The 26219-nt window shown below is 36.9% G+C and overlaps 2 protein-coding genes and 1 long non-coding RNA gene across 3 annotated transcripts; 2 read left to right on the plus strand and 1 right to left on the minus strand.

Moving 5' to 3' along the window:
• Positions 1–1539: 1539 nt before the first annotated feature.
• RUS1 (root UVB sensitive-like protein (Protein of unknown function, DUF647)) lies at positions 1540–6777 on the minus strand. The gene is made up of 7 exons (XM_086595651.1): positions 5893–6777; positions 5535–5810; positions 4107–4163; positions 3677–3875; positions 3258–3373; positions 2675–2851; positions 1540–2425 (listed from the first exon to the last, which is right to left on the minus strand). Exons 1-7 carry the CDS (start codon positions 6679–6681, stop codon positions 2141–2143), a joined length of 1899 nt encoding a protein of 632 aa, XP_086451777.1. The 5' UTR covers positions 6682–6777; the 3' UTR covers positions 1540–2140.
• Positions 6778–8100: 1323 nt separating this feature from the next.
• On the plus strand, positions 8101–9867 carry LOC147512637 (CASP-like protein 2A1). The gene is made up of 3 exons (XM_086599479.1): positions 8101–8524; positions 8665–8791; positions 9460–9867. The coding sequence occupies exons 1-3, from the start codon at positions 8328–8330 to the stop codon at positions 9733–9735; spliced, it is 600 nt and encodes a 199-aa protein (XP_086455605.1). The 5' UTR covers positions 8101–8327; the 3' UTR covers positions 9736–9867.
• Positions 9868–23492: 13625 nt separating this feature from the next.
• On the plus strand, positions 23493–25958 carry LOC147512638 (uncharacterized). Its single transcript, XR_015217247.1, has 3 exons — positions 23493–23852; positions 25546–25617; positions 25776–25958. It is a non-coding gene; the product is annotated as an uncharacterized LOC147512638 (long non-coding RNA).
• The last annotated feature ends 261 nt before the right edge of the window (positions 25959–26219 follow it).

A 26219-nucleotide genomic window follows, 5' to 3' on the forward strand; every position in this document is an offset into this window, starting at 1 on the left:
TGGTGAATGTAGCTACAAGTTTTCATCAAAACAAATGTAGTTTTTCAAAGTAAAAAAAATTGGGATGTTACGCGAAGGCTTTTGTGTGGGTTGGTTCTAACAAGGCCCAAAATTTCGATATCGGTTAATATATGGTGTACTTAAAAATGGAGATATATCGGATATATCGGATATCTCGTTTTTGGTGAAACCCAAAGTTTCTAAAATATCGGATATCTGCCGATGTATCACCGGATATTCGGAAATTTTAATATTAAATTATTAACAATTGGTCAAAAAGTCATCCCGATATATATCGATTATCTCGGAAATATCGATTAAATGATATAAAAATTTCATATCGGAAATTCCGATATATCTCGGAAAAAAAGGGGTTTAATATTCGGTGGATATATGTCGGAAATATCGATATCGGTGTACCAATTTACCGAGATATATCGGCGAGATATCGGATATCTCGGCGATATTTTGGGCCATGGGTTCTAATATTAAATTATTAATACGTGCAATGTATAATTGGATTTGCATGCAATGTATGACTCTCATGAAGCCAGAGCATTGGAATTTATTAGTTATCACTTTTAAATGATGTGGAAGCAAAGATACGTGGAGAATCCCAAGGTCCCCACCCTTGCTTATATGCTGGGATTGCTGGGTGATGTTCCAGTTACCGATATTGACGAGGACTTTCACTTTGTTTGACTCCAAAAATGGGAGGTACGTTGATGCTTAAAAGTAAATGAAAAAAAGAGAACAAAAAGAAAACTTCCAAGTCTGTGCTCTTGCATAGTTGCATTCCTTCTAGTCCAGTGGAATTAACAGTACGTGGCTACTGTATAGACTATAGACGACTGAATCAACAAACTTGCTCTATGGTCTCAAAGGTAGTTGGCCTGCAACGTGTTCATTTCTTACCCTCGTTCGTCCTCCCAGAGAGGTGGGCTCTTTCGTATGATCTCAAATACTTGTATGTTTTCAAGTCCCAAACGTTATATAGTCAGATGAATCAAATTCAAGTGATGAAAATAAAATAAAAAATAAGACCAACAGATATGGACGTTTGATTGTAAGATCAGACCCGTGGGTGGCAATGTGGCATTCAAGACTGGAGGATCTATATAAACCCCATTACTGTAAGCTTTCGGGCCTGATTGCTCAGCCCAAATAGCTCATGACTTGAACGGTCTCCTCATCCCTTGTATATATACAAGTTTTTTTAAGACAACCAATTGGAGCAGCCCTTTTCAAAAAGCCTTTCTAAGTCCTAACTGATCAGAAAATTTGAACATTTACTGGTTGTCTGCGCCGGCAAAGGAGATTCAACCTTTGCTTTCTCTGTTCTACCACAGAACTACCATTTACGGATGCCAATTTGTTTATGTAATCGACATCCTACATGGTACATTTGTTCCGCGTTTATATTTATCAAATCCACAGAAATCAAAATAACTAAATGAGTGCATATAAGAAAGTAAGCTAAACAACTAATTATTATAGGAAAGTCCGAGAAAAAAACACATGAGATTGCACAAACTATCATTGGTTCATGAAACTTTTTTTCTATGTATTACGAATTCAAGTTTCACATAAAGGTTAACATGGTATAAGTTTAGCGCCTCTCTATCACTGTACTGATGGTAATAAATTAATGATCAATGACGCGGACAGGAAGATATAAACAAATATGGAAAAACAATTCTTCAAAGCATTGACCGACCAGGAGGGAGGTGTAAAATCCAGAAACCATTTTCAACAAAGGACTTCTAAAACCTTCAAAGCACCATCTCACTATCTCAGAAAAACGGACTTGTACATTTCCTTCAGTTTCTGCCCTTAAGTTCTTCTTTGGGGAAAAAGATGACTGCCACAAGAGCTTGCCTGAAAGAAATCTAGTTACCAATAGCAGAAAGGGTTACATGTACTAGAACAACCAGAAAATGTGTTAGAGAGTGACAGACCCTGATACAGAACCAGAGAGATCATGAATTGCAAAAGAATGCTGGATTGGAGATGCTGCATGCAATATTACAAGAAGAGGTCTGTAACCAGGGAACGGTATGGTATAGACCTCATTTGAAACTATTGTGCTGCCTCTGGTATGCCACAACAATTTAATGTGTATACGATTGCCAAACATCTATCAAGTTATGGGAGTAATAACAGCACAGCCTGGTCGAATTCTGCAAGGCAGGGGCCTTGCAATGAGCCCATCAATGAGCCATCCACCTGAGCTGCCGTCACATTTGATATGTTCGAATTCTCTTCGCACATAATCAAGAGATATTTGTAGCTTTCCTCCGGGTTTGCAGTCATTTTCAGCACCTTGAGACTCAATTCCCACATTTTTCTCTAACCAGTATAGGTAATTGACATGAAACAATGACTTGAGCATGTCTTCGCCTGAGGAACTCTCCTTGAGCACTACCTGATTTGAGATAAAAATTCTACCCATCAGAAAATAAATAAACAACAAAAAGTATAAATAAATATATTAATGAATTACAGTTAAAATTACAACTTAAAAGATTTGACACTACTATCAAATCCTCCTAGATGTCAATGACACATTGTCGTCTTTTCTTCTCATTTTCACTGTTTTATGGATATTGGATAAATAAGTATCTATCAAAATCTTTCAGGAAAGAGCAAGAAAATTTGAACATTTGGAACTTACAGAGAATTTTCCACTGTGCTCGGTCAACAGATAGCCTTCGTCTCTGTATAGATCAAATAGTGCAACTGCATCCCCCTTAGTGCTAATAATATCACTAAGCTTAGAACCCAGCTGCAGCCGCTGCTCAATCTGTACGGCAGCAACCTTGGCTTCCTCAGAAAGTACTTTTGACTGCGTCTGAGGAAAAACACCAGTAACTCATATCAGATATGCAGGTAAAAACATATATACTAACTGTCAAATATCTGCCCGATCCCATGCCAAGCATCCGCACCACACCATGCTAAACCAAATCAACAGCAAAGTGCGGAATGTCTAGTTCAAGGTGATAAGGCTGTGACTAGTACAAAATCATTAAAATAAATTTACTTCGCGAAAAGCACCTTTGGCCAGATGAAGATAACAACTACATCATTTTTTGTAAGTGATATACTGTGTCACTCATACATAAAGGCAAAAGAATTGAGTTGTGGCCTCCGAGGCCAAAATTTGTCAGAGATATTCATTATTGAGAAAAATCATGGACACAAAACTAAAGCATTAAATACTAACAAAAAACAAAGGCATGTCTAAGTGTACTCACTTCACCCTTCAGGTTAGCATTAACAAGTGCCATGCCTGGAAAGAGTGGTTCCTCGTCATTGACTTCTTTAACAGGAGCTACTTGGCCACTGAGTAAATATTCACTGAATACTAGACCTATATAATGAGATATTAACAAACTTTATTAGTAGAAGCTCACAGGGAGATGAGTCAAATGGTATAATTCTTTGTGGGCATCTACAGCAGAAAGTCCGGAGATCAAATCCACCAAACCAGTCTTTTTGCACAACAAAATATCATAATCAGACAAACATGTCCACAAACCTACAGTATAAAAACATAATTTCCATAGTTTCACACTAAATTGCATTTTAGAAATTTGGTTGAATTTTGAAGATGTGAGTATACAATAAATTTTATTAACTGAAGAGAGTTAAGAGCTAAGAAGAAAGAAATTACTTGCACGGTACGGATTCAGAGTCTTCAGCAATATAGCTTGATATGACTTAAGATTGCAAAACATGTGGACCGCAGTTACTACAGCAAAAGATGCGAGAGCAAGAGATGTGGAGGAGTCAATACAATTAGCTATTGCTATGCCAAGCATAATGCCAATAGACTTGCTCACCATCCCTTGAGCTTCACCCTTGGCAATTACCTATAAGTGACACCAATAATAGAAGATAACTAAAAGATGGACCACATATTCAAAATAAAATAGTAAAAAAGTTATAGTAGACTGAACTCGAAAATATGAAACAGTACTAGGGAATGTTTGTTCACAGTCAAAAATAAACTCAAACCATTTTGTAGGAGTAAAAGACTTTGTGTGTCTCGAAAACTCCCAATTCCCTTGTAAGTAAATAACTTATCACATTTTATGTCTTACCTCTGCAAAGTTCCTCTGAACAGCAAAGCCTGCAAAGAAACAGCTCCTAGTAGCAGCCTGCGAAGTGACGAGTTACAGTTTTTAGCGTATAATATATAAGTTCCCATGACAATAATAACAGCAAGCAAGTGGCCAAAGCTCATGAATACTTAAATTGCAAAGGCACAGTGAATACTAAGGGCGTTCGTGGCAGGCCTCTATTCTTCTAATTGGCCACAAGTCAGCACGTCTGCCTGCTGCCTCCTTCTGAGGTCAGTTATTTAACTCTCTTCCAGACTTTTCTCAAGGCCCCTTACTAGCCATCTTAACATCAGATTGGTAGCAGGTCTACTTGCTGGTTTGTGCCTACTTGGTATGTCAATTTGTCTTGGAAGGTAATCTGAATGTCTTTTTAGAGGCATACTCCAAATGAATGGTAGATGTCGTGCCCAATATCCTTTTACAATATCTTACCATTTCGAAGAAATAATACATTTCTGTATTTTTTTACATTCTTTTAAGCCTGGTATTAGTCTTTATGTAGTTTCTGTTTCAACTTTACCGTGTGAAAATACACCGTTCCATCTCCTTTTCGTGGAGCGGTGTTGTGTCTCTGTAGCTAAAATGTTTCCTGAGCTTCCAACATCTGAGAACTAAAACATAATATGCTGGAAAAGCGAAACCACAAAAGCAATTAGACTTTCATTTACTCTTTTTATGAATGAGTTAGGGGGTGTTTGGATCCTATTTATTTATTTATTGTCAATAAACATTTATTAGTGAAAAAACGTTTTTTGAAAAAATAAACATGTTTGGTCTCTATTTTTATAGAAAGTAGTTTTTCACTCAAAAAATATTTATTGGTCCAAAAAACATGTTTTATGATAAATAGCCAAAAATTTGTTTTTCAACTTAAAAAACAGTTTTTTCTTTTCATTTTCTCATCCAACTCCAAAGGCATATGGATTGCCCATTAGTGAAAAATGTCGAGATATGCTAAGATATTTCGAGAAATATCACGAAATTTACTAGTTTGATCAAATGGATTTTAAGAAAAAATCTCAACCAAACATGTTTATTTAAAAATTGTTTTTAGAATAAATATTTTTTGAGAAAAACTGATTTTTTGAAAAAATGAGATCCAAACACCCACTTAAACTTTGGAACGTTAGTGTTGCTGTTATTTGAATCTGTATTTCTCCTACATAATCTCATTTTCTTATAATTACACCCCTTATTTTAGTTATGTTTCCAATAATTTAATTATCTTAATAAAATATATATGCCCACAAGGCTTATACCTTAATCCTGCCTCAAGGATCTGGCCAGTAGACTCACTTGAAACTTAAGTTTCTAGAAATACCAATAAAATAATCAGACTATAATAGAACACTATAATAAGCCAGATTCTGATTATACTATGAGATGAAGACATAAAAAGCCATAGACCTGGATCAATGCAGCTGCAGAACGACCTGCTCCAGCGACTGCACCAATTGGAACAAAGAGATGAGGAAAGGCAGGTGTTAATATCTCCAGCCCGTAGGCAGCATTTTCCAAAAGATCCGCAAACAATCTCCATCCTTTTGGATTCACATCAAAATGGCGACCATATTTCGATAGAAATATCTTACTCAAATACCCAATTCCATCCTTAAGTACCCAATTAATAGCTGCTGCTGTTGGAATTGCACCTTTCCCCAATCCAATAGCATAAAGTAAAGCCTAAAGAAAAAAAATGCAATCATACATAATGTAAACCAATGCAAACATAAAAAACCATCCACAAATAACATAAATGTTATACCTGAGTAGCAAGAACACCAGTAACCTGACTAGCTACACCCTGAACACCACGCCATAACGAATACTCCATATAATCACTACTAACACTATTTGGATAACCATCTGGTAGCATCAACTGTAAAAAAAGGTCCCTAAAGCGCGACCACAAATTCAACCGCGCATTCAAGAACAACGACTTATTGGCAGCACCATCACCATAACCAAATATAAACCTCGATGCACCAACTATAACAAAATCATCAGTAGAAAAATTGGGAAGAAGTTTAGTCCACTTCCCACCTCTCACTTCCCAAACTACTTCTCCCTTATCACTATCACTACCATCACTTATAGCATAAGCAGAATCAACTTGAACATTCCATAATAAGCTAAACAATATAGAAACTAAGAAAATAAAAGTACCCCTTTGCGCGAAATTCCTAGAATTTACACGCTCGCAAAACAGTAATAAGAGAAGTGGAGCATATTGAAATTCACCTCCCCACCATCCCCAGTAGTCAAATGAACCAGACCCACCATTGTTATTGTTGTTGTTGTTGTTGTTGTTTCCAGTGCCATCACCATGTTGAAGGTTTAAATGAGGAAGAAGAGGAGATGAGAAGGAGGTTTTAAGGTTGAGAAATGAGGTGTGGGATGGAAAGGAGGCATGGGTTTTAGAAGAAGGGTTTAAGAAGAAGGGAGAAGGAGAAAAGGGTGTGGGGCTAAAAGTGGTTTTTGTTTTAAAGATAGTTTTTTTGTTGGTATTATTGGGACTATTCGAGAAGAGAAGTGAAGAATTAGATGACATCATCTTCTTCTTCCTTTTTCTCTGAAATCAAACTCTTTTCCTGTTTCTTGTTTCTGTTTCTCAAACAAAATAAATTTTCGTAATGGGCTGGGCCAGATACGAGGCCTGATTGGGCCAGGCCCCTGGACACCTATATGCGTTATCATCCATTTATACCTGAAGTGACTTGCTTAAATTAGCATCAGAATCACTGTGATCTGTGACCAATAACGGACACCCCATCGCATTACTGTCTGTACTTTGTAAAGAGTGTGGGCAATCAAAGGTATGCAGTTGGCTATCACATTTGGTGTAGTCTGATGAATAATTGGAATTGAAATCTGATCTTGCTGGATTTGTGCCTCCGGGGCCTATCTTCTTCTTCTCTTAATTGCTATCTTTGTTCAGTGGTCCCATACTAAAAACAGAAAAATATTAAAAAAAGTTGCCAAAAAAAAACAGTCAAAACTCATTTATTAGTGTGTGCTAACCTCACGTTTTAACCGTGCGTCTGTGCCATCCTAAAGCCTTGTTCATACTTGTGGATCAAGTGGTTAGCTATCAAGTTATGAAAATGAAAAAATGAGTCTCAGTCAGTGACTCAGTGAGATAAAAATTTAGCCTAAAGTAGCATACTGGCAGAGGCACAAGTGCACAATTAGTTGGACGGGCGCAACTGCACAAGTATTACAAGATAGACGAAAAAGCATCACGCGCTGAGACACATTTTAAGTTTCTTTCACACAATACTTTTTCACCTTTTTCGGTATTAAAGCAGTGCTTTATTGACTGAATATAGTAATATATGACCGCTCGTACAGTGCTCCATCCCCCTCGTACGATGTACATCTAATTGATCTTCAAATGTGGGAATCTTTATAGTAGCTCACCTCATGCAACGTCTGGAATGTGTCTGTTTGAGGCAGCTTATTCAGTAACTAAAATCTAGTATAACAACATCTTGACCAAAATTTAAATATATACCATTAGCATTAGAACCCGCATAACCAGGTGCGAGACTGGAGTACCAGACATTAAAGTATGGTTTTTGACCGATCATTTTTTAAAATAAAATGTAGGGCTAACCAATATTACCCCCTGTATTTGGGGAGACCCTAATTTCCCATCTTGGAAAATTCTGATTGGCTCATCTAGTGGGGGTAACACTAGTTCACCCTAAAATGTACTTTGAAGTTTGACCCTATATACCACATTTGTTAATCTTATTAAGATATAGAGTCCGGGGAGGCGCAGTGCAACGATAATTGGCATGCATTATGAAGTGGGTACTGAGTCCACTTCAAAGTTCAAACTCCAAAGTAGTCTCCAACTTGATAAAGATTACCATAGAGATAAGAGATAACTATGACAAAGACAGATTGAAGGCAAATGCCTAGTAAATTTACATGATTTATAAAGATAAGTAGACATGAAGGGAAACCAATCCTGCATTTATATCCACGCATAAATGTGCATTGAGCTGCGTAGTTTCCATATTGATTATTACATTCAATGCCGTTCCATTTCCCACTATTCTATTCTTACCCACCTCACCACACTCACAACTGTGCTCAATAAATTCACACTAGTGCACCAGTCACCCTCTCACTTTCCAAACTCCAAACACCCAACGGAGAAGAAAATAGAGATACCCTTTTGAGTTTTTGACAATGGAAAAGAGTGACAATAGTGCAATGATGTCAAGTGATCAAGAAACCACAAGAGGGAAATCTAGTGTTAGAACTGCTGAAACTTTACTTAGAATTGTTCCTATGGCTTTATGTGTCTCAGCTATGGTTGTTATGCTTAAGAATGCTCAAACTAATGACTATGGTTCTGTTTCTTATGATGATGTTGGTGGATTTAGGTAACCTGTTTCTCACTTTTTTAATTGCTTTCATGCATGTATTGTCTTACATCAACATTTTCTCTACCAAGGAAAAAAACATGAATTGTTTCTTCTGTTTTGTGCCTAGTCAAGTTGATCTTGTGTCAATTTTTTCGCAGGTATTTGGTCTATGCAAATGGGATATGTGCTGGCTATTCTTTTCTTTCTGCTTTGTTCACTGCCAAGCATCTTACTTCGAATGCGTCACCTGTGTCTCTGGCATGGACTTACTTCTTCTTTGATCAGGTGACTAACTATAACATGCATGTAAAATGTATCATGAACAGAATCTGTCCATATCAGTTATGAAACTTGAAAAGTCATAAAACGGGGAAAAAATTAGTTAGATTCCCCTGGGTCTAGAGCATGCATGTTGACTATCTATTAGCTAGGTTCAGAGGAAATTAACTTATCTGACTCAGGTGTGTGGATATGAATGGTACACACTGCCTATGAGATTGGTAATTGAATGAAACAGATGTTGTTGTAAATTTGTAATACTACTAGACTCAGAGAACATAGATAAAAAATGAATGTGCTAAGCGTTCAAGAGGGAATTTGTTATGTGTTGACATCACAGTGGTTTTGGTGAAATTTCAATTTCAAGCTAATTGTTCTTCTGATCATGACTATAGTGTAAAACAATCGTTTCTTAATTTTTCCTGGAGTTTAACATATCGAACTGCTGTGAATCCCACTGTTAATATAGTTGGCTAATTCCATTTCCCCTCACTGAATTATTTTCATTAAAATACATCTCGACTACTAGGTTCAATTAGAAATTTCACTCTGCGAACTGTCCTGGAGTATTTTTTGTTTTCTAATTTTTGCTTAGTAAGTAGAACTATCCTGCAACTTAATCCTGTTTTGATTTTGGAAATCACTGTTGTTGTATCTGCATCTATTTTGTGCAGGTAATGACTTACATTGTACTAGCAGCTGGAGCAGCAGCAACAGAGGTGGTGTATTTAGCATATAAGGGAGACGCTACCATCTCTTGGAGTGAAAGTTGCAGTGTATATGGCGGGTTCTGTAAAAAAGCCACAATATCTATGGGCATCACCTTCGCTTCAATGGCTTGCTATGTTGTGCTATCCTTAATCTCCTCTTATCGACTCTTTAGCAAGTATGATGTTCCTATGGTCAGTTACACAAACAAGAACATAGAAATTCCAGCCTTCTCAGGTTGAGATATGAGATATGATGGTCTTTGTTTTGCTAGACATGGTGTTATGTAGATTATATGATCTTTGAATCAATGGGGAAATATGAAATATGTAGCACTCTTCACTTCCAATAAGGAAAGTTTTGCGTTCTGATCATCTTCATCTTAACATTTTTTTCGTGTTAGTACATAATAGCCCCGTCAGAATCACACATGAAGATCGTCAAGCCTAAAACCATGTAGAACTAAAACTGACTTATTAGTAGTTGCTCATGCTCTTACCACAGATTAATTTCAGTAATGAATCTGTTCGTATTAATGTGAACCTTAATTTAATTACAAACACAATGTGTATTTGTTTCAATCATCTCCCTTCAAGAATCATTTAAACTCATCTGTAAGGAAAAAAGTGTTCATATAATCATCTTCACCAATTGTTATCATATCTGGGCTAAAATAAAGTGCTGAACAAATTTTAGTAGTTCAAACTTTGGAGCGCCACGAACACAAAAAACCGTCTATACCTAGCAGCTACACGACCTATCATAAGTTGTGTCCAGACAGAGCTATCCAGAAACATTGTAAACCGTCGATTTGTGCCTTATCAGTGGGTGTGCCTTATCAAAACTCAAATCCCATCAGTTAAATACTTAAATCACTTAAATGCCATACCCTCATGGTCAAAAAATTCTCTAAACATTTTGCACCACTTGCACTGAGACCTTATAGACTTGGTCAATGGGACGACCAAATTATCACATCCTGTAATAAATATTGTCGATATTGAAAAGCACCGAACTGATATATTACGTGAGCGGAATATATCAGTGAGCGAATATTTTGGGAGAAGGGGGTTATGCGGACAAAAACCAATTTGGTTGGTTTCTGTCTGTCCTCATCTCTTCCCTTATGTTTTTTCTCTTCGTCTCTCTCACTCTCTCTTTTCCTCTCCTCTTGACACTCTAAATCTAAATCTCCACTCCTCCTTCTCCATCTCCACTCCTCCATCTTCCTCTCCCACTCCGCTGACCCCCACTGCTTAGCAGTATACTAGTATATTCAAGTGAGCCGAGCAAACGGTTTTGAGAGGAGTGGGGTACGTGGGACAAAAAGTAATTTGATAGATTTTTGTTTGTCTGTCCTCACCTATTTCTCTCTCTGATTTCTCTCCTTCTTTCCCTCTCTCTCTCCCTCTCTACCAAACCCTAACTTTTTCTCATTCTCTACCCACAAACCCCTCTCTCCTTCTCTCTTCTCCACTCTCCACTCACGCCCCACTGCTTAGCAGTTATCTAGTCATATCAACGCGAACCAACTAGAAAGATATTTTCAATATTCCGACATTTTGGTCCATGGGCCATAGATCATGGCTTAAAGCCCATGGTCCTCGATAGCAACACCCTATCCAGTATCCAGATTGGTTAAATAATCCAGAGTGTTTGAAGAAAGTGGTGAGTTTGAAGATTGTTGATGTGGTGGCTCAACATTGGAACACAGACAATAATGAGTACAAGGGTGTTAAAAGTGTTCCAACATTTGAAGAAAAAGGCTGAACTTGTTCCCTCATTGTATCGGCAAGTGAAGCACAACCACAATGGTATAAACTTATCATCTGTTTGTTATCTGAGTTGTTTAGGTCATAATAAAAAACTGGGTTTTCTTTTTAAAGACCTTATTGAAACGAAAAACGTTCAAGTTTCCACTCTTGTGGAATCTCTTGCCGAATCCAATGGGAATAAGAAAGATGGTAGTAATGTTGAAATGCCTATTCCATTGGTTTTAGGATTTGATGTTTTGCTCAAGACTTATATTCAACTTGGAAGGCTTGACCATGCTGTCGTCGCGTTATTTGAAATGACTAAAAAGGGTGGATTTGTTCCTCATGTTTGGTCTTGTAATTTTATTTTGAATTGTTTTATTGATAATGCCAAGTTTGATAGAGTTGTTGACATTTTTGAAGAGTTGAAGAAGCTTGGATTGAAACCAAATGTTAGTACTTATGGCATTGTGGTGAAGGGGCTTTGTAAACGAGGGGATCTCGATGGTGCGTTTGTTGTTTTTAAAGAAATGGAGGGATTGGGTATTACTCCCGACGCGTTTGTTCATATGACTTTGATTGATGGATTGTCTTTGAAAGGGAAAACAAGTGTGGCCTATGAAATGCTTCAAGCATGTAGGGGAGGAATAAAAATTGATGCGTCTGGTTATAATGCTATTATACGCGGGTACTGCAGGGAGATGAAGTTGCAGGAAGCTGATGGTGTTTTACAAGACATGAGGAAACATGGAGTAAGTCCCAATGCATATAGTTATGGTAGCTTGATTCATGGATATTGTCATAGTGGTCAAGTATTGAAAGCATTGGCTCTCCATGATGAGATGTTATCAAAGGGTGTCAAAAGTAATTCTGTTATTCTCAGTTACATTCTGCAATGTTTATGTAAAATGGGCATGGATATAGAGTATTTAGAACATTTTAAGTTCTCGGGTCAAGAAGATTGGGGATTAAACCTGGTATTGTCACTTGCAAAATACAGCTTACTGAATTTTCAGAATATGGACTTGTACTTGAGGCAGTTGAATTGCTCGGGGATTGCTGAGGGTACATATCAGAGGGCAAGAGATCGAATTAGAGTCAGATCAAATCGCGCAAATGTTACGTGAAAACGACTTGCTTCAAAATGGTCTACTAAACTTACTCCTGTTGGCACACAATTGGAGTTCTCAAAACCATTGCTTGTTGGTGAAGTTGTGGTATTCAATTTTATGTTTAATGGGTCTGAATTTTGAGTGTTTGTACTTTTGTTTTTGGTTGGAGGTAATTAGGAACTGAAGTTGTGAGCTTAATAAATATGCCTTTATGATATCAGTTTGTTTGTCTCTTTTTTTTTCTTACCTGTGTTCCTGAATATATGATATATTGTATAATAGGACTCGTTCCTTTGAGAATGAGTATTGGGATTCATCATAGCTTTGAATCACATGGTTTTAGAATGTTAAATGAACCTGTTGAAGCGTTATCTGATTTGATGAGGTATGGTGGATTGTCCTCCATGTCTGTCTTGTAGTTTCAGTATGATATGCTTCACTGGAAGAGGTAAACTCGTTTATTATGTCTCGACTTGTGAGTGGTTGCCACAGCTCACTTCGACGTTTCCAATTGTGCCCTTATTTATGTGCTCAATGGAGGGAAAAAATATTGCACTTTCGCCTGGGTGTAACTATTACTTATTGCCTTCATCATGGTTGGCAAAATGGAGAAGCTACATTACAGTGTGCGGAAAAAATATGTCATCATCTGCTGAACCTGACAGTTTGGAGAGTGTGATTGATTCACTTAAATATAATGATGTAAGACGCGATTTCACTTCTGCCTGTTTATTTTCTTATTATTTATCTTTATAAATAACTGAGATGCATGCCTTGCTCATCACGGTTATCTTCATCATTAGTATTTTTAAGCTATGCCATCATCATAATCATTTTATTATTTTGTGTAACATGTGCTTCTGTTTAGTACTTTAGTTTCTTGATCAGGTTTACTGTTATTTTCTAATGAGATTTTTTGTATTGGCAGCATTCAAGGCTGCTAGAAAGGCCACCTGATCTGTTTTGGAAGCGTGGTTCCATTCTCCAGAGGGCATCTCCTGTAAGTATATGTAATACTTTTCCTCAACTTGATTTTATCATCGCACTTGACAGAGTAGTGTACTCTGCATGTTCAGTCAATTGCTTCTGTGAGCCCTTCTTAACTCTTATCTTACCTAAAACTGCGGTGAACGGTCTCTGCATACTTTGACGTTAAAGGGGTTGTTTTGATTATAGTATCAAAGGAAAAAAAGGTTTTGTGGGGTGGGGTTCTGGGAGGAAAAAAAAGGGGGAATGTAGGCATATCTTATCACGGTTCCTTGTTCATCTGCTCTCCCCGTGGTTAGAATCTCTAAGTACATTATATATTTTCATTTTGCTGATTTTGTGGTTTTATATTCCATCTCTTTATTCAAAATCATTTTCCTGTAACATTCTGATAGTGGATTATGTGACCATCTTGAATACCAGACAGATGGTTTGACACTTATCACGGAGAGTGATTGGAAGTTCTTCTGACAAGAGTGGGACGGCATATCTGCTCAAATTGAATTCAGGAACTGCGGGACAAAGAAAGTTATTGGATCCTGTGAAGAGATGCAAATCTCAGAGGTTGACTTGAGTCCTTCAAATGATGAGCTGAATAATGAGCTTGAGTCTAGAGAGCCTTTTATTAAGACTGATCGAGAGGTAATTACATCGTTGCTCTTATGATTAGACTGTTTATGCACTAAAAAAATTGAGGCAAAGATATGATATACTGTGCGACAACTCTGATACAGAAAACCCCAGGTATAGGTGCATAATAGTGGCACACCTCCTCAGAACTTATTGTAGAGATCTATAGTTGGTAGCGACTACATTGTATATATCTAAATACATTTGGTATTTTTGTTCTATTATGTGGTTTGCATCCTTTTGGTCTTTCTGTCTTCTTGTTGGGGTAGGCTAATGTATCAGATTTCTTTGTTAGCTCCAGATTCTCATGTGGCCTTGGTTTGGTTTACATTTCTTTCTGTTTAAACTTAATTATTTGTACAATTTATTAGGTTTGCAAGGACTGTGGTGGGGAGAAAGAAACTCATCATTTATTGCAAAAACTCCAGTACTGTAACGAAGAGATATGTGTCCATCTTGTGCATGGTAAAGAAGCTCCTAAATCTATTGTAGAAGCTTCTGGAGCCATTTCCGAGCCAGATCGTCATGTCTCCAAGCGTTCAAGGAAGACGTCAAATGGAAACAGTATAAACTTGATGGTGTCTGGCTCCATATCTTTCATCAAATGTGTCTACCCAGGTTATCTAGAAAGAATGCTTTAGTTTCTTTTCCCGTTTTGCAAAGGTGAGTGCTGTTTTCTTGTTCAATATTTCTTTTTTGTTATTCATGACTTGCTTTAAGTTATTAGCCTACTTATTTTACCCTTACTATTTAGTTGGTAACTCACTTCTCTGATGCTGAATTCATGTACATGTGCTGTTAACTTGAGGGATTAGATAGTGTTTGTGCTCATAGCATCAAAGATTTGCCCGTTGGCTCAGTTAACTATATTTTAATTTTTGAATATGAGAAAATGACAAAAATTTGGAGAAGAGAGAAAAGAATGTGCGTCCTTCATTAGTTTTTACTCTCTCTCTCTCTCTACACACACACACGGCCAGCATACATAGCCATCCCAAGTAGACACCCCAACCCAAAAGTGGGCTTACACAAGGAATTAAGGGCTCATTTTATGTGAATATTTTCTGACACCTTTTTTTTTATTGGTAAATAAAGTTTATTATGAATATGAAACCTATCAAAAGAAAGTAGGATGAGATGTCCTACTAGTACAAGGATCTAAAGCTCGGAAGAGAGAAAAAAAAGGAGGAACAAACAAAATAAATGTAACATCTACAGGCTCCACAGAGGTATGACCGTATGACTCCCACAGACCAAAGGGTTGTCAGTCATGGAAACAAACTTTAGTGGTCATCATATTTTATTTTTATTTTATTTATTTATTTCTACTTATAGACAACTGCCCAGCTCGGTAGTCCTAAAATTAGGACATCCAGTTCAAAACCAATTGGCAACGAGTGGAGCAGTGCCATGAATTTTGTAATGATTAAATACATGTATGTATTACTGGTTAAACTATGTGACCCGAGGCATTGTAGTAGAGAAGGAGCCAGGGGTGGGGGTGAGGTTCAATGTCCACGTAAGCATTCTCTTGTATAATTATCTTTCCCGACATTTTACAATGGCACCCATATTACACAAACAGGCAGAAATGATGACTTTTTGAGTAATATGAAATTATGAAGTTCTATTGATATTGTCATATTGGAAGTAAATTTCTGATAATAAAGTACATGTTTTTCCTTGATATCTACTAAATCATTAATCGACCAGCGTGTCTGGTAATCTGTATTTAGTTGAGTAGCCGTCCGCACATTCTGAAATGGCCCTGCATGCATCGTTGCGCATATAAACTACTATGTTAGTGACGGTTGTACCTTTATATCTTATCGGACTTAATAGTCATATTTTTCAAAATAATGTAGTAACCTGCCCTGTGTTATTATTGACAGTTGTGGTGAACTAAGGCATCTCTATGTACTCCGCATTCACTGTATTTGACTTGTGCACAGAGAGTGATACCTGAAGTGGGCCATCTTTCTGCCAAAACGTTCTCTATTATCCTTATCTCTGCAATATGGTGTACATGAAATATAATGGTAACATTTAGTCTCCGAATTTTTGTAGTGAAAATGGTATTTCTGGTAGGCTAGTTTGATGACTCCAGTTGTCGTTTGCTATTTTGGGGTGGAATATAATGTCTGTGTTTGTTTCTTGGTGTACTCTTGTGGAATATCTCATCCTACCTATTTAATTCTGAAGTTACACACCTGGCCTGACACGTACTGGAAGCTACCATTCCATTCTGCAAACCAGTGCCTTCTGATTTTCTGCCTATAGAATGCAATGGGGCGGTATATATTTAATGAAATTGCGCATTACCTTCAATGTGTGAAATGACACCTTCACCTTTCAACATCTACTGGATTTATTAATTCCCTAGAAGCTGTAATCCAATTCAAGTAAAAGGCTATATTCATTTGAAAAGCTAACAAGAGAAAAAGCAATATCAATTACAAAACTACACGACTCTTCCCATGTCTTTGATCCAGAATGCGTATCCTATAAGATTCAGTGAGCAGGCATTTCCCCAAACATTACCCTTTGGTTTTCTAATTGTTTGTGATATTGTGATAATCTTCTTGCAGCTTCTTTTTTGGAATGACCAGGTTTTGTGTGGTTAATTAACAATGTCTTTGGGTGAGGATATGGTGTTGCTGCTAATTAGTAGTCTACCCTTTTAATATTCCTTTATCTTTTTTATATTTCCCCACTTCTCTATTAAGTTGCTGTCAGCTGTTGGTTCTTGTACAAGAGATTACTTGAAAGAAATTGTTGTTTATGTGTTGTTGAGTATAATCTTTGGTATACTGAAGTTTGTTTATATTTAGCAGTTCGAAGTAAGAACAATTTTAGAATAAGTTGTGGTGCTTTATCACTGGATTCAAACCCAAGCAAAAGGGGGTTCCGACAGATGTGAATCATAACGACTACCTTACTTAACTTCTTGTTAATTGCTTCCTTGCTTCATGCTGTTGATTATTCATTTTTGTCTGATCCCAATGTCAGTTTTGGATGTGCTGCTACCATGTTAAGCTTTACTGTTTTACATTGAGCTTGCACAGAGTTTTCTAGTCAACTGGGCTTGCTTCTGTAAGTTGTAGATTATATTTTGACTGGAAAATGTAAACTCAGAGGGTAGTATGTGAACAGCCAGATATTGTTCTTGAATATGGCATGTTGGTTCAATATATTTGCAAGTGCCTTGGAAAATTTTGTGAAGGATTTATGAATGATTTGAAGAGCCTGGGTTTAATTTATTACAACAGCAAGTAAATTAGATAATTATTCTGTTGGAAAGCTGGGGTTTGTGATCCCTTGGAACAGACTTTCTGTTAGTGCTGATTGCACGTGCTGCATATCTGTCATCTCATGGAGTAATTAGTCCTACTAAACCTACAGCAGCACGTGTGGTGCATGACTGTTTATACTGGGATGGTTGCATACTCTGTTTCCAGCACACAGACAATATGTCCAAATTTTTTACAAGGATTTGAACTGGAGTGTTGTATTTTGTACCTATGTGATGGTTGGCTCGCCATGTGATGGGCGGTTGTATGTTTGGTCTGAGATGCTTTTGATCGGGCACGATGTATGTGTTTTCTTCTTATGAATAAAAGTGTAACAAATAAGGATTGTTGAATTTATCTCTCTGACACTGTTTCCGTTTGTTATTTTACTGTAAGTGGTTGTTGACATTCCAAAGTGTTGTTATTCTGTGTGCATCCGTTGAGGGAGTATTTTCATTAGTTTCCATTGGCTTGCAAGCGAAGTAGATCCCTTTCAAAGAATAACTATCTGAAAGCTCAATAGTCAGACTGCATGTAATCCTAGGAAACTACAATCACATTAGCAGAACAGAGATCTTTGAATATATTTTTTTTTTGATAAGAGGGTGTCTGGGCCAGATTATGCGCACCTCCACTAATTCCAGGCCCTGGTTGGAAATTCAACTGGGTACTGCCTTGCCAGTAGCCTTGAGGGGAATCGAATGGTGAATGGTGATCGACCGCGACCGGGTACTGCCTCGCCAGGGCCTTGAGGGGAATCAAACTAGTGACCATTGGAGAGCAAAATTCAAAAAAGATTAGAAGAGCTATCTATGTCGTATACTCTTATGGTATTAAGTTGAACGGGAATGTTTTTTCTAGGTCATAATAGTTGAACGAGAATGTGCTTTCTTGGTCGTAAACTCGTAATGCTTCCGTTTCTCTAATGGCTTCATACTTCCTCGATTGCAACTTGCAAGTCAAATTGTATCTACTTTTTTCGCTCAATCCCATGGCAAAGGTACCTGCGTGGAAGTCTACAACATGGAAGATGGGAGTATCGAATCAGAATATATATATGATTCCTAGGACACCATCTATTCTGGCGCTATCTGGGTTGAGCCACCACTCCAAGGATAAATGTTTTTTTTTTTCATGTGAACACTTTTTGGACAGTTTAGTCTTGTTTTGGTAGTAAGATTTTCATGGTCTTCATTTTGGACGGGTGATCTCTTCTTGGCTTTCTGATGTGCAATGCATGCAACCCATACGAATGGCCAACATGAAAATGATCATAAACTTTACTGAGAAAAAAAGACAACATGAAAATGGGATTGGCAGAAAAAACGTCGTAATTGTGAAAGTGGTAACATCGGTGACCCCTGCATTTAGTAGCGACTACGCAGAATGCAAATTTATTGTGGCAAGGGCATCACCAATGGGGCCTGGATACGGGCCTCTATCTCCAAATTTAACGGACCCTAGCGAAAAACTGTTTCCAACGCAGCCTCTAAATGGGCCTCCAATTTAACCATCCTAGATATTTATAAAGAACCTGAATCCCAAAGCGTAATTGAAAGTTTGAACATGACTTCACTTAAGTCAGCATGTGACTTCACTTCTTGATTTTTTGGTCTTGTTTCACATGTTATAAAGGAGCAATCATCTTCTCCATTGGAACACCTATGGATATAGAGTTTTAACTCCTTTTTATTGCCCTCCAAAACACTGACGTGGCCTTGGATTTTAAAGGCCTGCATTGGTGATGTCCTAATACTCTAATACCAAGCTGGCTTCTTCAAGACATGAAAAAGGACATACTAAGCTGGCTTCTCAGTTCCTAGGTTAACCTTCTCCTTGAGTTCGAGCTGAGTAGCCGTACTAGTGGGCTAAGCGACCTCTTGGGTCTTGGTTTCTTGTGATGCCTCTGCGTCCTGAATTGGATGGGCAACCTCTGTGGTCTTGGGTTCTGAGGTGATTCCCTTGAGTGAGCCCCTAGCGTTCTCCTTTGCTAGGTCGGTACGTGGGGTCTTTGCAATGGTTTTGACTTCAGTAATGAAGTCTTCTGCCAGCTTGGTTTTGGCGATCTCTCCCTTGTTTTTGGGTGAAGCCACAGTGGGCTTGTCCACTGAGAGGATCTGATTGCAATTGTGAGCATCGAGCTGGTTGCTTCGAAGCTCCATCATGCTTCTGGGGCCATGAAAGTGGGGTACCTGATGGAGTGTTGATGACATTGCTTGCATCTTGTGGATCCAACGTTGTCCTAACACTACACCATAACAACTTTTTTTTGACACTAGGTTTTTCTTGTTTGTGATGCCAAATTGGCGTCAGGAATTTTGTGACGGCATTTTTGTGTCACTAAACTGCTAAAGCCGTCACCAATAATTAGAGAATTATTTCAATTAAATGTTGTGGAATTTTACTAAATAAAGTGATGGCAAAAGAGCGTGAAGAACAAAAATTACAATTAAGGGACCGCGTTTTCTCGGAAAAATTATGACCCAAACACTGCTCTCTCGCCCCAGTGCCCATCTATCTCATCTTTCTTCACCACTCTCTCTCAACTTCCCACCACTACTTCTGAAAAAGATACATAAACCTAGAAATGATGGTTGGTTGGCCACCGTTAAATGATTGAAGTATTTAGATCTAAAGCTTCGAAATTTCTTTACTGTCAAACCATTAAACGATTGAAGTATCTGAAGGCAAAGACGCTGAAGAAGGAGCTCGAAGATGTGATTGATTTAATGGAGAAAGGTACTTACGCCATGAAAGTTTGTGATTAATTTGAAATCAAGTTAGGGTATTCAAATTTCTAATTTACTTAGTTCGTTATTCTAGTGTAATCTAGTTTGAATTCATTAATGTTTGGTGTGAAAAAATTGTAACTTTACTGTCTTGCGTGATTGATTGAATTCGGTCAATTTATGTTTACTTTCGTGTTATTACCTTGAGAGAACTCCAATAACTCAAAATGGGGGCGGTTTGTGGCATCGACTCACGGAGCTCTTAGCATCACATTGTCTTGAAATTGCGAGAATCGGCTAGTGCGAGATCATGATCGGGGTGGCTTACGTTGTAAGGTAAATTTGTTGGCGTTAGAACCCGAGGAGGATCTTATGAGTTATGACTCTTATTGCTGCGGTACAGCAATGGTAACTCCACTTAATTGCTTAGTCTCTTGTGGGCTTTTTCGAACAATTATGGCATGTAAAACTTCTCATTTTATTGAAGAAAGCAGCGCTTTTGTGAATGCTTCACAGCTTGATGAATTGATAATTAACGGTGGTACAATTTTCTATTCTTTGAAGCTTTTCTGAGGAGTCTAGCTGCTTGAAAGCAAGGCGCAAAAAGAAGCAAGGAACAATGCAACCATTATTCCCTATGAAAGGGGTCTTCTGAGATTTGTCATTACGAATGGAAATCATGAATTCTCCCGCAAGGGAGGATTACTTCTTCGGACACAAACATGTACTATTTTCATGATAACGGTATTAGTTTTCTCACACTTTTTGAAAAGGGGAAAGAAGTTTCTGAAAATGAATTGAGAACCTGAGACATATATGTATCTGATGAGTTAATGAAATGTTCATGCTAGGCTAGTAATCAAAGATATAGGAAGTGTGGCTACCATAAATTACATCTCTTGTGAGATTCCATGATATATGATGATCTATACTTTCTTAGTGGACGGTTGACAATAAATTAATTGTGTAAAGATATTTAGAGTGGTAACATAATTAGAGTATTACATGAGATTTTTTTTTTTTGAAGAGACGGTTCTTTGAGTAACATTGGGCAAGATTTTTAATGGCTTAAATGAGTATTACGCTTGCGTTATATGTCTTTGCAAGTATTAAGTGGAATCTCAAGTATTCAATCCATTCATGAAACAAATAATGGACTTGGCTAACTCTTGCATTTTGGACCATAGTACTTGTTTTTACATTCCTATTTATCGTGGTTATCATCAGATCACTGATATCGAATATGGAGCAAACCAATCTTGTTACTTTTCTACCTGCATCTTTGGTTTTGAATGAATAATTATCATCAAATTATCGTTATCTTTTTCATTTCTTACTGCTTTAGGTCAAATAAAATTTTGCATTGGCAGTCTTGTATGTTTTTGTCCATTTGTATTTTAATTGTCTTAAGGAATCAAGTTTCCTGCATTGCCTTGTTTAGTTTTTTCTATACCCATAAAAAGACATTGCTATATATCAGATCAGTTGGTATAGGCGCTATATATAACACAATACAAGTTTATGTTTTCTAATCTTATTTTGCTGATTTTGTGTTTCCTCTTTGCACTGATAGGTTACCTTAAAACAGTTTTTGTGTTTATTCACATTAACTCCTTTAACGAAACCAGGGGAAAATGTCATATGTGTCTAGGGAGCAGGGGTTTGAAGTTGTTGCTAGACATTATCCAACTAGTTGCACTCGAATGCTAGCCTCAATAATACCTAGATGTTTACTTCAATATGTTTTACTTCGTATGTGTAGATATTATATTGTATGTAGTATAACTTTAAATGTATATATATATATATATATATATATATATATATATATATATATATATATATATTTTTTTTTTATTTATTTATTTATTTATTTATTTATTTTTTGCAAAAGATTATTGAGTCTGGTTAGTTTTGAGTTTGGACGCATATACGAATCATGCTTCTAGTTGTTGAAAAGTTATTTGAGGTTTTTCGTTTAGAGATTTTCAATCATTATTGCAAGATAGTGAGAGTTCCTCGAACATAAACCGTGAAAGGAAGATTTTCTAGGAAAAAAAAAAGTTGATTGTGTGAATGGATTTGGGCGATTTGTACCTCAAGTTCTAAGCATGTCCTTCTTGAAGTAAGCTAGTGTGCCTAGTGGCACTTTTCGGCTTTGACTACATAGCTCGGCTTATCTTTACAATTTTTCTAGTCATCTTTTTGAGTGTTGCAACTCAGCTTTCTAAGTATATTATGTCCTAGTATATTATGTCCTTAAAGATTCCTTTAAGTTACGTCATAATTTTTTTTTTTAAATTTCTTTTCCGCTACTATTTAGCTAGTCTTGAAAGCTTGATGAAGCGGCTGAATGGTTGAAAGGAGGAAAACCGAGATTATCAGCTTGAGGGGCTTAAACTTTCTAGTTAATAGGTATGCTATATCCACCTTTCGGGGAGTGATGTATAGGTAATTAGCAACATCCTTAGTAATATGGTAATCAGTGGTTTGTTTGTCACAGTTGGAGGAATGATACAAATGTAATTCTTGCTGATGAGATGGGTCTTGGCAAAATTGTTCATTTTGTTTCCATGCTAGGTTTTCTTCAGGTACGATCTTTAGGCTCTTTATGATATGGTTTTTAACCTTCAGTTATACCCTCTTTTTCTCAAGAATATCTTCTTTTAAATCTTCTGCAGAATGCTCAACAAATTCATGGGCCTTTTCTTGTTGTTGTACCACTGTCGACTTTGTCCAACTGGGTGAAAGAGTTTAAGAAGTGGCTCCCTGAGTTGAATGTTATTGTGTATATTGGAAATCGTGCAAGTCGAGAGGTAGGCAATGTTTTGTATGGTGATATATATGGCTAGTTGCAAACACATTGTTTTTTCGAGGTTTTACATTCTTGAGATAATTGTAGTCGATGAGTTGCTACTTCTATGCTTAGTTTTTTGCTAAATTTCTGCTTTACTTTGTTCCCATGGTCTCTGCTAGCGGACCACATAATCTGTAACTAGTGCTCAGGTTAGCCGTGGAGGGTGCAAGGGGTAATGGTAGTTTAGATCATTCTTTATGTGATCTTTGTGTGTCTCCATGAAATTTTGTTTTAAGGATAAAAAACGAACAAGAAAAAGCAAATTAAATTGTGTGATACACCATCTTATTAATGTAAGCCAGTTTCCATGTCTTATGTTTCCATGTCTTATGACACCAGGCTATATACTAGAAGTTACAGGCAGTACCCGTTTAGTCGTATATATGTCACCTTGTTGTTCATATAGCTTTTAGGGCTAAAGAGGCTCCCATAGGTGCTTTCACTACGTAAAAACTGGAAATTCAGGATAGGAGCTACACTTACAATAGGACGACTACTAACCGTAGTATAGTAGTCTCCACGATCAAAACCATTTTTGCCGGTTCAAAGCGGTTTCAATCCTTTTCAATGGCTCAAAGCGGTCGATCCTTTTTACTAAAACTTTCCCTCAATCCTTTTTTCCCTCTCTCAAAGTCCACCGCCTTCTTCTACTACTTTAGAGGGAAACGAAAATTTTGATGAAATTGAAATGTTCGCGCGTGCTCCCTCCCTTTCTTCAGTAAAATGTTTTAGTCTCTCTTTTACAAATTATCTTCAAAGCCTCCTTTCTCTCTTCTCTTTTTTAGTGTTACGCAAAGATCAAGCTTAAACCTTGACTCTTCGATCTTGTTCCTTGTTTCAATCTCTCTCTCTCCCTTTGGGTTGGTAAACCTTGATTTTCTTGTGCTCGGTAATGTTTCAAGCTTAAATCTTTGTGTTTTTTTATTTGATTTTGCGTTGATTTGTAGCAATCAGTATAGAATTTGGGGTTCTAGCTCTTCTGAAAAATGGAGATGATCTGGTAAGAACAGATCCACTTTTCTAGCTATTTATGGGGATCTTTTTTACATTTTATCTGTTACATGGGATTCTTATCCGTGTGTGATACCCTCGAGGTGAATTGGTTTGAGGTATAGTATCTGAAATATATGTAAATATATATATTTTTGACCGATAGTCATGCCTGAATATTTGTTGGGATTTCTCTTCCAATTAATATTCAAATAATCTACTACATTTTCTTTTTGCACTTAAATTGTTTGATGAAATTCTTCCATGACCATATGAACCGCAATTAGATTAAATGATCTTAGTATGCGCACCGGATTCATGTGCCCAAGAATCATAGCTAGGCAATGTTTAGATGTATGTTACCAAAGATTGGGGTGTAGAGAAGCATTATATAGACTGATTTTGAATAGTTTCTCTACTATAAAGTTAGAAAAAAATCTAATATCATGTAGTTCTAAGACACCATTTGCAATTTGCTGAAAGTTTGAGATGTTTACATTGAGAGTCTAAGGTTAGAAACTTAGGTATATGGTTAAATCTGAGTTTTAAGAATGATTGCTATAACTTGTAAGATGATATAAATGGTTGGTTATAAAGAGTGTCGCATACTGAGCATATGGTACAAACTAGAATGAGAAATATAGTCTAATACTATACATGCAAAATAGTAGCAATAGGATCTTAGAATGTTGGATCTGCATAATGCCATATGTGGTGCTCTCATCGTCAGTAGGTAGAGGCTAGTCAAAATATTACATGCGTTATGTATCATGGGATACCAAACGGGTCTCGTGCAAGTAGAAAGGTTAACATGCAGGTTAGCAACACATTTCATTACTAAATGGGATTTTCTTTACCATTGAATTTGTTTAAATATTAAGCATGTATGAAAGGGACAAAGTAGGGGATGTTCTTGGTACAGGTAATGGCCTGCATTCTCATTCATCTTTGGGGCTAGAATACAGTCCTTTAGTAGACTTAGATTTAGTCATCTTTCATTTGAAATTAAGTTGTCGATTGGATTTGCTTTCGTGTGATTTTTCTTCTTTGTATTTCAAGTTGTCCATTAGCTGCATCGACACCATCTATTTGACTGAATTGTATTGGTTTTTTGGACCGAGAATTTGGTCGTATGGTGTGCTAAATTTTTTGGTAGAAAGTAGATCAGAACGACATTTTTCTTTGACATTCTTATCCTTTATTTTTGTTCTTAGAACTTTTTGATTGGACTCTTACACTTTGCAGATTACTCAATGCTACATAAAATGGTAATCTTGTTGGTAATTTTGGAAATATAGATTTTGACCCCTTTTGTGTTGGTAAAGGCTTTACACTCATTATAGCAGCAGATAATATTCACACCAAGAGAACATCTATTTAATTGAATGAGCACGCCATTGGTTTTTAGAGTTTCCTCCAAGGGGTGTCTTGTTGGATGCCGATGATAAATTATTGTAAGATGTTGTGTAGTATGATGTTCATTTTCATTGGTCTTTTTGGAACTTGTTGAATATTGACATTCTAAATTAAAGTAGTGGGTCTTGTGCACTCTTTTGCAACTTGTTGAAATCTGTTTGTTGCATGTCTTGTTGTTTCAAACCCTTTTTTTTTTTTTTTTTGCTTTTTCATATGGTAGATAGAAACACATACTAGGTTATTTTTCTTCTCACGTGTCTAATATAACACTTGGTTCCTCATCTTAGGTGAAGCACTTCTTGTTATTCTTTGGTATTATTCTCTATCTAGGTGACATGCTAGCTTATACACTTTTTAAGGTCAGTGGTTGCCTTTAAATGATTTGCTTTGTATTCTTTGTTTAGTTATACATTTGCTCATTTTATGTATTGCATTTGTTTTCCTTTTGATTTATTTTTGCCATGTTTAGGTAGCCTATTAGTTTCATTCACACCTGTGACATCTTTAAACTTTTCAGGGGGATGACTTGGACTTTGCTTATGATAGCATTTCAGTCTGTTCAAGTAGGAAAGACAACCAGGATGCAGTTTTTGGGGCTGGGGAAGCATTGAAAGATATTAATTAGGTGCCCCCTTCCATCTATTTTTTTAACTCCTGTTCTATGCTTTATTCTTTCACATTGATAAAATTTCTTATTAGATTCGGTTTCTATTGATAAGCCCTTTGCATATATATATGGTTTATGACATCAAACATGATTTGGTTTCTTAGTATCTTTTATTACACTCAATGTGGCACACATTTCAAGAGTGTTATGTGCTATAAAATTAGATTAGATTTTCTTGCTATCCGGACTCTTGATTGGTAAATAGGGTGATATCAGTAACTGAGTTTCAACACAATAAGGAATCCATACACCTCTTCACCACAAGTTTTTTAATGCTTAATTAGGTCAGGGTGC

This window comes from Coptis chinensis, chromosome 3 (genome assembly GCF_015680905.1).
Source record: "Coptis chinensis isolate HL-2020 chromosome 3, ASM1568090v1, whole genome shotgun sequence".
In the NCBI taxonomy this organism is placed as follows: domain Eukaryota; kingdom Viridiplantae; phylum Streptophyta; class Magnoliopsida; order Ranunculales; family Ranunculaceae; genus Coptis; species Coptis chinensis.